Source organism: Lepeophtheirus salmonis, chromosome 11 (assembly GCF_016086655.4).
Source record: "Lepeophtheirus salmonis chromosome 11, UVic_Lsal_1.4, whole genome shotgun sequence".
In the NCBI taxonomy this organism is placed as follows: Eukaryota; Metazoa; Arthropoda; class Copepoda; order Siphonostomatoida; family Caligidae; genus Lepeophtheirus; species Lepeophtheirus salmonis.
Window position 1 is genome coordinate 20,605,929 of NC_052141.2, and position 14,992 is coordinate 20,620,920.

Genomic DNA, 14,992 nt, shown 5'->3' on the forward strand with positions numbered 1-14,992 from the left:
CAATTCTCTTAATTCTATTAAACAGTCCACCAACTATTTCATATGTATTTTTCCATTAGTCTTCAGTTTATCTATAACCCGTTCCAAATGTTTAGAGGCCCCATCAATTAATTTTCGTTTTTTCAAAATCTTTTTGAGCATTGTCCTCCTCTGATGACACAGAGAAAGATCAATTACAAGATCTTTAGTGTCTGCTCTGCCGTTATTAACAGTCTGAATATGTTTTAATCTCTTCGTCAGCTCCGAATTTATAAGTAAGTGATCTATAAGACTTTTGTTCGATTTAGTCGACTATGTATCAATAAAACTGTCTCCATGCCAAAATTTAACTACGTCAACCATTTCTATATCTTCCATTATCAGTTCCAAAACCTTCCTAGATTTTAAGTTATATTACCCTTCGTAATTACATGAATCCCTTTTTTGTCAAAGAACAGATTTAGATCACCACCCAACACTAGATTGTCATAGTCTAGTTGTGATAATTCTTTATAAATTTCTTCATAGAATTTGTCAATAATCTTTAGTACATGCCATCCGTCTTTTTCAAACCTTGGGAATTTTTTTGCTTGTTTCTTAAGACCATTTGCCAGCCAGTCTTTTCTCAATCTTTTGCCTTGGTTGGAAGTTTTACTATTCTACTGCGTCTTCAATGAGAGCTCCAACTCCTGATCCTTCCTCAATATTAATCCTCAAACGTTCCTCGACTTCATCCTGTGGACCTATTACATCTTTCATTTTGACAGATCCCACTTGAATAAAAGGTTTTGCAATGGTTGATGAAACAAGAACCTCTTCCAATTGCACCGTATCCTCAATTAGTTTTGTTTAGTCTTGTCCATTGTTTGGATTACATATAATAGAGACTTTTTTTCTATTTATTTAAGTTCTTTCTTCTGCAAACTTTGATAATGATAATTGCCCCCTCTCTAGCGATAGGTCCCAAATTTTCTCCTTTGTCTTATAAGCCTTTTTGAGGTTACCTATATATATTTCAGGGGAAACTCTATGGGAGTCCATCTTTTTGACCTCTGCATTGATTAACTTTATGGCATATTTCTGTTGTACAATAGAGGAATTGTTTTATTATTAGACTTTGTTCTACCTTTAATAATCTCCTTCAATATGGAAGAAATTGAGGAACATCAATCATAGTTTTAATTTTTAGTATTATATTTATGGATCTATCGGCTCTTTAAAAACTTTTGTTGCAAATTCCCCTTCATACTCTTCGCGTCTCGGTGTTTGAAAATATGTCTCCCCCTCTTCGCCCCTAAACTGTCAGTCATTACTTTGACCTCTTCCGGGTTAATGATCCTGGCTGCATTCGGAATCATAAAAGTACTTTTCTACAACCCTGTAGCAAATTTAATAAGCTCATAATCTTTCACTCAGGCCATCACAAGTGTCTTTTATTCTTCAACTTGTCAAATCATTTAATCTGGAAGCAGTTTCTCTTGTCATCAATCTTTTCAATTGTTTCTTTGATATTTTTAACTTCAATTGTAATTTCTCCTTATTTCCAAAATTTAGAATATCATGTCCAATCTTCTGACTCAATACCTCTCTCGCTGAGGATTTGAGCCAGTATCTCCATATTCATAGTGATGTCATATAATCTTCTTCTTTCATTTTTTTTTTTTTGTCTCTGAATACAAAAAAAAAACCCTTTACTCACTCGCTCACTCCCTCCTCTCGCCTGTTTATGAATCTGTCTTCTACTCCATTCCTGATTATTCTTTGTCTTAAAAGTATCTTGATCCTTCTTCGTTACCTGAGCGTATGATGACTCATCATTTTGGTCGTTTCCTATGTCCAAAGCCGATTTAAAGGCCCTTATTTTGACACTAGATATTCAGAGCATGGTATGCACTATTATTGACGCCCTTCAGGACAATTTAACTGTTTTTAAACCGCTTAAATTGAAATATATCACAAGAAGCTACAAAAAATCGTCTTTTCTCTTCAGCACGCTAAGAGAAATCGCTCAACCGCTCAAAAAATGGCTCACTTTGACCTTTTTTTTTTTTTTTTGAATAATTCAATATTTCTATGTTGTATGCGTTTTGATGATATTGCAACAATTCTGCTAAAAAAGATACTACTAGAAGTGAAAATGAGTAGTGGGCCACACCTAAACATTAGGGGGTCACAAAGTGGCCTGCAAGTGAGAATGAGTAGAAAAGGACTTACACTTCCACGACAAATCCTCATAGTTGTTTTATGTCAAGAATGATAAAAAATATTCTATTGATTGCAATTACAAATAGAGTGCGATCCATAAAAAGCACCCTCTACAAGGCATCATTTGACTTATTTCATGATCTATCAACTAGTCGGACACTGAAACGCAAATTTCCACATGATTATCAACTCGATATTAGGTTAACACCTAAACATTAGGCGGGTTACAATGTGGCCTGCAATCCAAAGTTTGGGCATCCCTATACTAGACTATCAAATTGCTTACATCGAAATTGTATCTTAATGAAATAAATAATGATCAAATTGCTTTAATGAATTGTTGGATCACGAAGTATCCATAATCATTTTATCTGACGATATATATGAACATAACATGAACACTCTATTGGAAATTTTATATGGAAAATGCTAAGAAAGTTTTTCTTTCCAATGAAAAGAGCTGCAATCCTCCGTCTTTCTCCAATTCTGTGGCACATAATAATGAATTTTCCCTCATACTACGAGGGATATTTGAATTGACCTAAAACATGGAAGGAGAGGATAAAGAGTTCCGTACCTAAAATCTGAGATGGAAAGCGATTATAAAATCCCCGTCAGGACTGCAGCAAAATGTCCAACATAGTTATGTATGCGTTTGCAAGGTGCCCGGCACTCCAGATTTTGAGAAATAATGCCCTTGTACTGGACATGTTTAAGAAATTATCATTTTGCTTGTCATAGTTGTAGATGAATTTGGAAAATAAGAGAGATATAAACAGGATAGGAAAATGATTATTTCTTAAACATGTCCAGTAGAAGAGCATTATTTTTTGAGAGGTTGCTTCATAGCTCAGAGGGGGATATTGAGGAAATCATGACAACAAAGTGGATATACGGGTGGATCAATCACCTTAAAAATACAACAAATGTTCTCTTGATCATAATAAAGAAAAAGTATTAAGCTTCCATCTTCTTTGAAATGAAATGACTCTCAATTTGTAGACTAACTTATATATTTTGAACTTCCTATTGGTGTCCCTTAAACATGTATTTCTTCATAATAAAATTATTTTTTATATTATATTTGAAAACTCATCTTATGCATATAATTTGTTCAAATCTAAATAATAGATATTGTAAATTATATCAAGTGTGAAATGATATGTTTGAAAAGGTTTCCTCTCCTAGGCAGCTGACACTTTGTATTTTCCTTTCAGATATTCTAGCTTTCCTTGGGATTCTACTATTGTTGGTCAACTTTCCTTTTTATCTCGTCTACTGTCAGAACGTCAAAGGATTTATCCAGCAACATCACTCTATGTATTTTATCACTATTATTGAATTTTTTTTTGTTGATTTATTATTTTAAGGACTGATAAATTATGGCAAGTGATAAAATTAAATATTAAACTATCAGTCTTCCGAGAATAATGTGCCTTGAAAGCTCTAAAACTTATCCTTCAAATGGAGCAGATGTTTCTATGTTTAAGACGAGTTTCATTCTGAAATTAACCTGGGTGCCCTTGAGGAGGATGATGAAATGGAACAATAAAGTTGAGGAAGGCGGTTTGGGTGTCGTCTTTTGTACGGCCATAAAGCTCCCCTTCCCCCAAGAAACAAAGACCTTCTGGGAAGTGACCCTGGGTTATATTAAGAAGGAAACCCCTCTCATTAAGCTTCAAACGTCTTGGCTCCATAGTTAAATCCTTCTTACAAGAATTTGATTAAAATGTTGCATTAAATTCTCTACAGAGGTGGAAAAAATGATGGGGATAGCTCAATACTGGTCTGTTTAGTGAAAGCTCCTTTTTTCATTTGGAAAAGAGGAAAAACGTTGACCCCGGAATACAGACAATTTCTGGTTTCAAAGGATGAAGGACGTCTGCTTTTGGCCTTATAATTTTCCTGCATTGAGACATTATTTCTAGTGAGAAGGGAAAATTAGTATCCGAACCATTTTAGATTGTTACCTCCACAATTTGGTGTTATAAATCTATTTTATAATCCTCTTTCATTGCATAAGACTCTGTTCTCAACTTTGTACATTTTTTTTGATGCTGTGCAATATAAAGTTTTAAATCTGTCATGCATTTCCTTCCCCCTTGTTCTTCTTCTTATCGTCTTGTATTTTCTTTTATATATATGTATTAAAGCACTGTCTTTTACGTAGTATAAATAGTCATGTATTTTGTATATTAATTAGAGTAGGTTTTTGTATCATAAAGAAACCAGATGTTCCTTTAATAAGTATTGTACTATTTCCTCCACGCCATTCCTCCTCCTCATTTGTCTCTCGGTCATTCTGGATCTCTCCACCTATAAATAAGTTTGCGTCTCCTCTCCCTCGTCAAGACACAACAAAATCAAGTAGGAAAACGAGACCCCAGGTGGTCTTTTGTTTTTTTTAGCACCTCTTTATTTCTTAAGCATGCCTTGCAAGGAATAGGCATAGCTCCATGTACCATCTTACAACTTTATAATTATTATATAATACACTCTACTTTTACTTAATTCAATCAAAGTAAAGGTCCATACACAAATATGTGCTTTAAAGATTTTTTCTCTTGTAATGAACTTGCAAGGTGAGTCTATCCAATATTCTTGTAATCTGTGTAAATGGAACACTATTGAAACAGGCTCAGATTATATCAATATCCACATTCAAATGACTTCCAAATGAGTTTCTTTGAAAAATATTGTAGAAAATATCGGACACGAGGACAATTGGATAGGGTCTAAGATTTCTTTTAAAATCCACGTTTTGACTGCTGATTTAGAATTATTCAGGAAACTCAGATGACTCAAAGGTTTCACCAAGATATTTCAAGCATGGAAAATCAGAACTTGAGTAAATTGTGCAGTACAATATTGGCAAGAAAAAATTAATGGAGATTGAATCACACAGTAGGATATTTTCAAATGACAACCTTTTCCCCGTTAAATTTGAAGTAGATCCTCATAAATAAAATACAACTTATCTTTAAGGTTATACGATATTATATTTTTTAAAAGTAAAATTTGTATTTATTGCATGAAAAAAAAAAAAAATGATTAATCTCATTGGATATGTACAAAAATTCCGATACATTGTACTATTGTTATAACTTGTAGTATCAAGCTGATAAACTAAAATCTGCTCTATTAAATTCATAAAGTATATTCGGTTTTATCCAATTTAGATAGTGTGAAATCTTTGTGTATGTTGTATGATTTCCTATTTGTTTCATCCGAATCCCAATGAGAGTACAAAACCCATTGTCATATCCAATCAGTGGTGAGCCTACATTTATACCTTGTGGAAGCCTTGTACCACTTGTACAAATGGTTTCTTGTGATGTGCACTCTGGAGATTTTGTCACAATATTGAACACTTCAGACATTAAAACATTGTCTTTAACTCCTGTTACTATCTCCATGAAATAGAAAATATAGTTTTGACTATTTATCTGAACGCATTACTTACAAGTTGCTGACTGAGGTTTTCTATTCATTTTAACTATAAAGGGAATTGAGACTGGTATAACTCCATCGTTCAGTTTAAAACTATTTGAGGCAGTAGTTATGGCCAAATTGTTAGCTAATGTCGTATTATCATATCCAAAATGAGGAGTAATTCGTATCACATCCCTACTTTGACAGTTATTATTTGAATCTCCGATATTTACACATCCAACACTAACCTTCAAATGAAAACTTTGAAAATTATCTAAAAGTATATACTTTTTTGATAGTCACCTTTAAAAAACAACGATTTACAACACAGACTGCAGAAGTGAGAACATGAATTGGTGTTAGTAGTACACCTTGACAAAGGAAATCATCCTTATTTTTTTCTTGAACATATACATGCCATGGATGATCGCCATACTTAGCTTTTTTTAGATCTCCTACCTTTGATGATCCACATGATTGTTTTACATCATTGGATTTCCCATTTTCTGTGAATGGTTATATGAAAATATGATCTATTTTAAAGGTGTATTTGTTAATAAGTAAATCTCACCAAAGCATCCTGGCTCACAATCTCCTCTAGTAAGAATTTCTTTGGTTGATTCATCAATGCTTAGTTGCACACCAGGATTTTGTAGAATTAATATCCGTGCATACATTGTACTCTTTTCCATCAGCTACAAAAGGAAACACACATGGCTTTCTTTCATCTATTGTCACACAAATTGCTTCAAATTTAAAAATATAAGTCAGATAAATAGTATTCCATTTTAATTTCATTACTTACAACAATTATAACCTTTCCTCACTTTCAATATATCCCAATAACTCAAATCTACTCTTCCACCTATTTTACTGCCAGGCATTCTATAAGTTGGTTCCATGATATCAAGACCATTTTTACCTCTGGAATTGCAAATAAATAGATTTTATTCTGTGAGTACAAATCTACAAATAGAATTAAATTTAATGGTCACAGTTTCTTTTTTAGATGATTGAATGAATAATTCCCCATAATATTAATACGACAAAAAGGAAATGAGTGTATTATTATTATGAAACTTGATGCAAATCCCAATATGTGTATACTCAATAAATCATATAATACAAGTGACACTCAATAGGTTAATGTGTGTCAATTTTTTTAAACTAGAGTCATAATCATTTTATTATAAAAAAAAGTTTTTAAATCGTTCAAAATCGACTAATATAAAGTTTTTTGTAAGAAATTAATATTTTTAACAAATCAAATTAAATGACTGAATGTTCTAGCTCATGTTCATAATATATGATTTGCTTCAATATATACTTCTTAAGTAAAAATTAAATTTCTCCAAAAATACAAGATTTTAGAAGTTTTTCGGTCAAAAAATATTTTCATTTAGTGGAAGAAAAAATTGCACCCCCCCAAAAAAAAAAAAAAGTAATCATAAAGGCATGTCTGCAGGAGTGGGTTGGAGGGGTTCTACCCGTACCTTCGCAAAAAATAAAGTAGTTTTTCTTTTTTCTAGAAAATTTAATATTTGAAATTTAATTTATTTCTTTTAGTCTTATTTTCCAAAAAAAAATAACTTCCTGTGAATAGCTATAGATTTCTGAAATATTTGTCTAAAAATTTAATAGTTAAAGTTTTTTTTTAACTTTTATATTTTACTTTTAATATTTTGTCAATAGCTGTGAATTTTGAAAGTTCTTTCAAGAAGTTAAATTTTCAAGAATAACTGGGGATTAAAAAAAAATAATAATTTTTTGAATTTTTTAATTTTTTTTTTATTAAAAAATGTATATATATTCCTGCAGACTGTGATCAATTGACTATATCGTGCTGTTATTTGCCTCAATGAATTTTTTGAGTAAAAAAAAAAATGTCAAACTACATAAACTAACGACTCAAATATAATAGAAATAGCGGTAAAGAATGAAATATGTGTAATATGTGCAAATTTTTTAAAGATATTAATTATTAATTTTTTCTAATAAATTTATATTTTTGTAGATTTTACTATTGTTTATCCTAATTTGTCAAATTTAAATCATTATAGTAGTTTTAAAAATCTCATTTTTGACAAAAAGAATATTGTTTTACCTGGCTCATAATATTTATGTACTTACTTTTTATTAGGATAGTGCATTACTGATCCATAATCATATGGATAGTCTAACAAACTCATCACCCTGCTGAGAGTGCAGTTTTTTCTTTCATTCAATGGCGTCCTGGAATTACATAGCTTGACACTCTTATAATCAACTGGATATCGATTATACTCCGAAGGATTAGTGAGCCCTGCCCAATTTATTTTTAAATAAATATCTCTATCAGATCTAGATTGTTCGTGTCCAAATCCCAAACTATGTAATAGCTCATGTTGTATTGCATGCTTTTTTTGTATTTATTGGAAAATATAAGACAATAAAATACCTATTATTAGAATCAGTAGTTAAAACTATAAGAATAATAGCAATACCAAACAGCGCTTTATATCAAGTTGCATGAGGGTCCATTTATCTTGTGTGCGACCAAATGCTGAATTACATACATCCTTTCCACTAGTTATAACCAGTTTTGTTTTTTCTTTTGGAGCAGCAGGAACAAATCTTACGCATGTTTGATTACTGATTGCACTCATAGCATCTAATATTTGAACTTCAATAAGACTAGCATTGTCCTTCAATAAATATGGAACTGTTGCATTTGGCCACAAAGATTGGAATGTCTTAAAATGTTTCGATTACTCATTTGTTCGCTTTCTGCAAACACAATAATAACAGAGTTGGTAAGACTCCATTGAATAAAGATGAACAATTTCTTACCTTGAACAGTTGATCCTACTGAAAACCGAAAGCATAACATCAACTTTAATATGATGCTACTATATATTTTTCCATCCATCGTCATTGAGGCTTGAAACTAAATTGATTTCAACTAAAGGTTTATTTAAATTTAAGACATTTAAAAAAATATATATATAACAGATGTTTTAAGAGGGATATAAAGAAGTATGCTAAAAAAACTATAATAATGAAATTCTTGGCCGGATCTCTGAAAATCATTGAAAAAATAGATGACAAGTAAAAATATTATTGAAAAACTCACCCACTCACAGCTGTCAAATTAAATTTCAAGTCGAAGAGCAAAACTATAATGCATTCTTCTATGGTATAAAACTGGTGCAGTACAATTCGAACCTTTTTTACAAGTTTCCTGTAATAAGCATAGAAAAATTAAGAATATATGATTTTTTTAAAATCACAACTTATAACTTTATTTGCTTGCTCCGGCTTCATTAAATATGACAATGTCCTTGCTCCATCATATTCAAAAGTAAATAAACAGATTTTATATTAAATGAATTAGAACTTTCCTCTCGTCATGTCTCATTCATGAGGTTTTCAAGAAATATCTTGATGCCTTCGCATAGCTCACGAATATATTTCTGGTAAGAGTTGCCTGATGGATTATTAAAAAAAAGTCCTCAAAGTTAGGTCATTTTCCAGATAAAACAATGACCCAGGGTACTTTTGGACATTCCCATAAAAAAGAAAAGGGGATTTGGCACACATGCGTTCCTTTAGTATAAAGCTTCATCTTGTCGTCTTTTTCATGCATTGAAGTAAAATGTCCAAGAAAAATAGATATTGAGAGAATCTCTGGAAATTGTTTTCATTTCCATGGATTGATCCTCACGAAGGGGGACTTTCTGTGGAGAAAGCCATTCAAAGAATAGAAATCTCTTTTCATATGATTTCTGAGGTTCTAATTCACAATTGTGTCCCATTTAAAAAAATCGGACCATCTTTTGCTCTTCCTCGTCTACTGTCATGATGGAAAGGTCAAATATTGTCATAGGAGGCGGAAAAAATGTCGTTGGACATAATTTTTAGCGTTTGGAAACTTAATAATAATGGCATCTAATCGTATAATAGTATATACTCCAGTTAATAGTTGGCAACGGACCGATTAAACTAACCTTTGCTCCAGATATTGTCCAATTGTTCTGTTTAAGATCATATCTAAATTGGAACGAACCTTTAATGTGAATATATGATATCGTTCAGACTTAGTTTCTATAGATCGCCTGAAACCAGCGTTAGGGGTAAAATACATTCTTCCATCGTTTCAAAAAACTCAGTATCCTTATGGTTTTAAATTCTTGCAATTTACAAATTATATTTTTCTTTTTATCATTTCAATTTCAAATACCCGTGTTCTTTTTATGTATGATATATTCCAAAAATTGGGATTCAATTTAATGTAACTTTTTTACGGGGAGTATTGTCTAGCAATCCATTTCCATGTTTTATTTGTAAAAAATAAAACTTGATAAGAAATACATCAATTTATATAACGACTATATCTTAATATGGTCTGAATATGGATTAGTAAACGGAATAAAGTTTGTATAAATTTGTCTGGAGATTCGCTTGCATATAAATTTGCCAAATAATAATTGATGTTTAACTGAAATTTTTGTTATTTTCTGAATAATTTTTATATTTTTCCTCTCTTTTTTTCCCCATTTTTTCATCGAGAGTCAATTTTCAATTTTTTAAGAAAAATGCCACACAACGATGTTTTTTAAGCAAAAACATATATATAGACTATTTTCAATTTCTGGAACATTTTATTAAGTACATAATTTTTCCAATATTTCCAAAAATGAACCAGCTATTGAGTGTTATGTTTTCAACAACAGTATTCCTCATAACTTTTTTGTTTTTTTTGAAGGTAAGTAATTTTTTTACATAGTGCTTAAACAATCATTTTGCATCCGAAAAGTTGGCCTAAAATTTAATTTGCTCATTTTCATGAATTAACACCTCCCCTCCCCCAATCATATCTCCTCCTGCACGCCTTCTCCTGATTTAAGGTAAATATTCATTGTGTACTGAGATATTAGCGATGTTAAAACACCCAATTTCGGGCACTACCGACCATGACAAACGATTAGGCTTTCATTTGACTATTTGATACTTTTTATAACAGGCGTACATAACAAGTACCATTAGGTAGTCATACTTCCAAACTCGTTATTAAGTTATCTCTTCCTGAAAAAAATCAACAATTCAGGCTATTGGCCATTCCTGATCTAGGTCATGATCTTAAACTACTACGATATCATCAATGGTGAGATTTTATTTTTCTGTCCTACATTCCCTTCTCTTCTGAAGATCCAAATGATATTATTCTTTCTTGAAACAATCTCCTACTCTTTTTCAATACCGGGTGATCCATTAAAATCTAAACAGTTACTTATTCAATAACTAATGAAGGTTTGATAGATGGAAATTAATTCAATTTTCGATTTATTCAAGCATAAACTATTAGTTATGAAACAAACAAACCAGAGCTCTCTAGTAATTTAAAATCACATTTACACAAATGGTGGTGTAGAAGGTCTTGGCCTGGAGGGATTGTACCAAAATCTTTTGACACATTGACTTCTAAAAGGCTTAAGTGGTTGCAGAGGAAAAACAGTTTTAACTATCTCTTTTAAATGATATTCAATTCAGGAGTCATGTCAAAAACGTAAGTGCTAAATCTATTCGAAGTTTATGGCTGCAGTCGTCATTGGATGTTGTGAAGTTGGTATTAGATTGCAGAAACATTTCTGACTCTGCTCCTTAGGCCCGTAGTAGCACCGCAAATTATCTGCTTAAACCATCTGAGAAATGGTGCGCGTATCAAGTAGTGATAAGAACACTGGGGGTATCACAATACCTATCACATAACCCTAATTTATATTTCTGCAGTTCAAAATCTTAGAAATAAATTCTGATTATGAAAAAGAAAAAAAAAATATTTATGTGCTTACTACATCACTAAAGGACTAAAGTGAGAGGGTGGGCACTCAGTAGAAGAAAAATATGCTTTCCCTTCTCTTTGCTCATTGGCTTAAAATTTTCAGCTGCCATCAAGTATATATTTTAAAGGTCTGGAAGGCAATTTATGTACGTATATTGTGAGCTTAATTTAATTATTTATCATTATTAGACAATATTTATGAAATGGAATACATTTTTCATAAATGGTAATGCGTAGCTCAGTGTATTGTAGTAATTACAGATCAACTTCGACAAAAAAGTAGACTGACTCATCACTCAAGAAAATGTTTAATTTTCCGAAAGACATCAATCGAAGGAGGCTGAGGATAAATGCCATCAAATGTACAAATTCGACTTCCGCCAAAGACTAAATAGTTTGCCAATTTTTGAATAAATGATGTCAAAAATAAATTAAAAAAACTATATAATAATTAATTAATAAAAATATGTATGTTATCTTAGACATCATTATCTTTTACTTTTTTCTTTTAGCAAGTATGGAAAAAATATTTTTTGGATCTTTTTTCTCTCGTTCCATTACAAATAAATGTTCATTAATACTTTTTTTAATGCTTAAAAATAAACTTGTAAAATTCAATACTTGATTTTGAATCCGTTCGTAAAAAATAATCACTTAACCTTTTCATAGTGATGAGAAAATAAACATCTTCGGGAGGGATATCGTGTGCGTTTTGAGGATCTGGGGAATGCAATTTTCATGCTGAAGCAATTATCAAGGGATAACTTTACAGATTGTAAATCCTTGGAGGCTGATGGACCAACAACGATATGAAGAGCTGTGCCAAGCTGAGTTATCTCTGACATTGAGAAAATTGAATTTCCTTTAATTTGTAAAGTATTACATTATTGTAGAACAAAGTGAGCCAGTACTTCATCACCAATGTTATCATGTCAGATAATGTCAGATAAATCCGGTTAATTTTTTTTCCTTTTATTCATTACGATTCATCTTCTGACATATTGGCCATAACCATAATCGTAAATCATAAATCTGAGTCCTTCAGAATTTGGGGGTCAGATCACCGCCTGGGGCAGACGAAGTGACGTACATAATCACTGTCAAGAATTTGAAATACCTTATTCCATTCGATAAGGGGTATATGGTCGCTATTCTTCCTCACAATGACGATTTTTTTTTTACTTCTTAGGCAATTTAAGGATATATGAATTGCATTTTCAGCTTAACCTCTGTTATGTATTTAGTATTATAATGTATATTGTATTATTATTATGTAGAGGTTGCGTAGAATCTCATATGATAAATAGTCCGAAATTTACAGTGTCTACCTATATAAATATATCAGTGATTATATAATAAATACGTACAGTTCATATACAATATGGCGTAGTTGAAAATATATCAAAAAAGTGCTTGAGAACGTTTGGGAGAATAAAGTTCAATCAGAAAAATTTACGAGAAGAAAGATTGCGAAAGGTATGATGACCTGAGAGATAAGGAATTCAAAAGAAAAAGAAAAAAGTTTGTAACAAAATTAATGTATCAAGAATGGCAAATTATATGAGAGGAGCAATCACTTTGGGATCCCAGGATATAAATTATCAGAAGTCACTATTAAAGCTAGGAGTATTAGATGATGTAATTCAGCTACTGGAATTGAAAAGTGTTATGTATTTAATATGTCCTTTCTGGTTTTTATCTTCCTGTATATTCGTTTATGTATTTAAGTACTGAGTTTTATGTATTATAAATAGTGTCGTCTTATGTAAATATATTTAGAGTATAGTTAGAACACACATGATCTAGTGTAGTATCATTCCTCCACGTCCTTCTTCCTCTCATCTCTCCCGGTCATCCTGGATCTCTCCTATTATAAATAAGCTTGCGTCTCTCCCTCGTCAAGACGCAACAAAAAGTGAGGACGAGGATCAAGTAGTGGAAATAACGTCAATGTTTAAAGAAAGTGAGAAATTACATAAGCTAGTGGAAAGTTTATACATTGGGAGAAAAATAATAATAGCTGTAGGTGAAGAAAATTTTCCTAAAATTCATTTTATTCGCAAAAAATACAGTTTCACCAACCTTTTTATTACGAAACTCCTTTTCAATTAAAAAAAAAAAGTCTTCTCACTAACTCGATTCCAATATTGACAACTTTTGTTAAATTAATAAAAACATCAGAATCGTCCTTTTTGTAAGTCAAATATTCACAATCAAGAAAATACTAAATTATGGGCATTAATTAAGACAGACGTTACTCAACCACTTTTTCAATTAAAGTAGAGAGATTGAAATCTCGTTCCGAAAAAGTTTAAATAGCTTTTTCCAATGACACATTCCAAGAACATTTTAATTTCTTCTGGAGCGAAATCCAACTTTTCTTCTAATTTAATCATTGCAATTTCTAAGGATCTTCTTACCTCCAAAAAGCACCTTATCATTGCCATAAATGAATTTTAACTAGTATTTTGAACTGGGCACCTATGGAATCAAAAAGTCCTTAAATATATGATATGTAACTGTATAAACCACTCGTCGACTAAAACTTTATCCCTAAATATATTTCCTAACATTAAAGAAATTCTTTAAAATGTAATACTAAGATTCTATCCCCGGCTCAGTTGAGCGAGTTGTTAGTATTGCTTAGGGGATTCAAAATGCAAAAGGAACCTTTTGAATCCCTCATTTTTTTGAAAAACTATTCTTTTTGAAATTAAATATTGTGGTAAGGATTTTGCATATAACTATAAATATTTTATTGTTTTTCGTTTTCTCTCCAAATGAGATTGCTAAATTTGATTAAACGTAAAAAAACAGGAACTCTTTCATGTATGTATGTATGGTGCGCAAAAATTTATATTTTTTGTCATAATAATTAAATCATAAATGGGAATTATACAGAAAAACTAATCAAACTAATGTTCAAAACACTAATAGCCGACTAACAATAATACTTCATTACTTATGATCAACTCTTAATAGTACTGAGTCATTGTTATAAAATTGCATATTTGTAGAACATTAACCCAAAGAGGAAGCTGGAATAATTTTTATTAAAATTGAACATGGAATAATACATTTTCCAACAAATTAATATTCATTTCAATTAACAAATTATTCTGGTTAATCCTTTATATGCCCTGCAAATATTACTTAAAGTAGCCAAAATTCACTGTCACACGTAGAACGGAGGCTTTAAACTACAGTTAATACTTTCGGGTATGGAACAAATGTTCCATGAAACGCCGTTCAATTTTTCGCTCCCTTCTCAAGTCTGGCTTAATTAGTTAATATTTACAAGTAATTTAGCCTCCTCCTGTAGTTATCATAGGAGTTTGCTTTTTGCCTTATAAACAGAAATTGTTGGGAATTTGAATTTCTATTTTTTCTAGATAGTTCAATTGAAAATTGAGAAAATTAAAACCAGATTGATATTTATCTTGATAAATCTCTGAATTAAATAGTTATTAAGCGAAATTAACATTAATCTAACGAAGGCCGCCTGGTAAGTTAATATAACTTAAATTACGCTAAAGTTTTACTTAAACTTCACCA

General features: G+C 31.2%; 1 protein-coding gene across 1 annotated transcript; it reads right to left on the bottom strand.

Moving 5' to 3' along the window:
• Positions 1-5,164: 5,164 nt before the first annotated feature.
• LOC121125882 (venom prothrombin activator oscutarin-C catalytic subunit) lies at positions 5,165-8,012 on the bottom strand. Its single transcript, XM_040721136.2, has 6 exons — positions 7,747-8,012; positions 6,422-6,540; positions 6,188-6,362; positions 5,920-6,122; positions 5,648-5,864; positions 5,165-5,590 (listed from the first exon to the last, which is right to left on the bottom strand). The coding sequence occupies exons 3-6, from the start codon at positions 6,306-6,308 to the stop codon at positions 5,298-5,300; spliced, it is 834 nt and encodes a 277-aa protein (XP_040577070.2). The 5' UTR covers positions 6,309-6,362; positions 6,422-6,540; positions 7,747-8,012; the 3' UTR covers positions 5,165-5,297.
• Between the last annotated feature and the right edge of the window lie 6,980 nt (positions 8,013-14,992).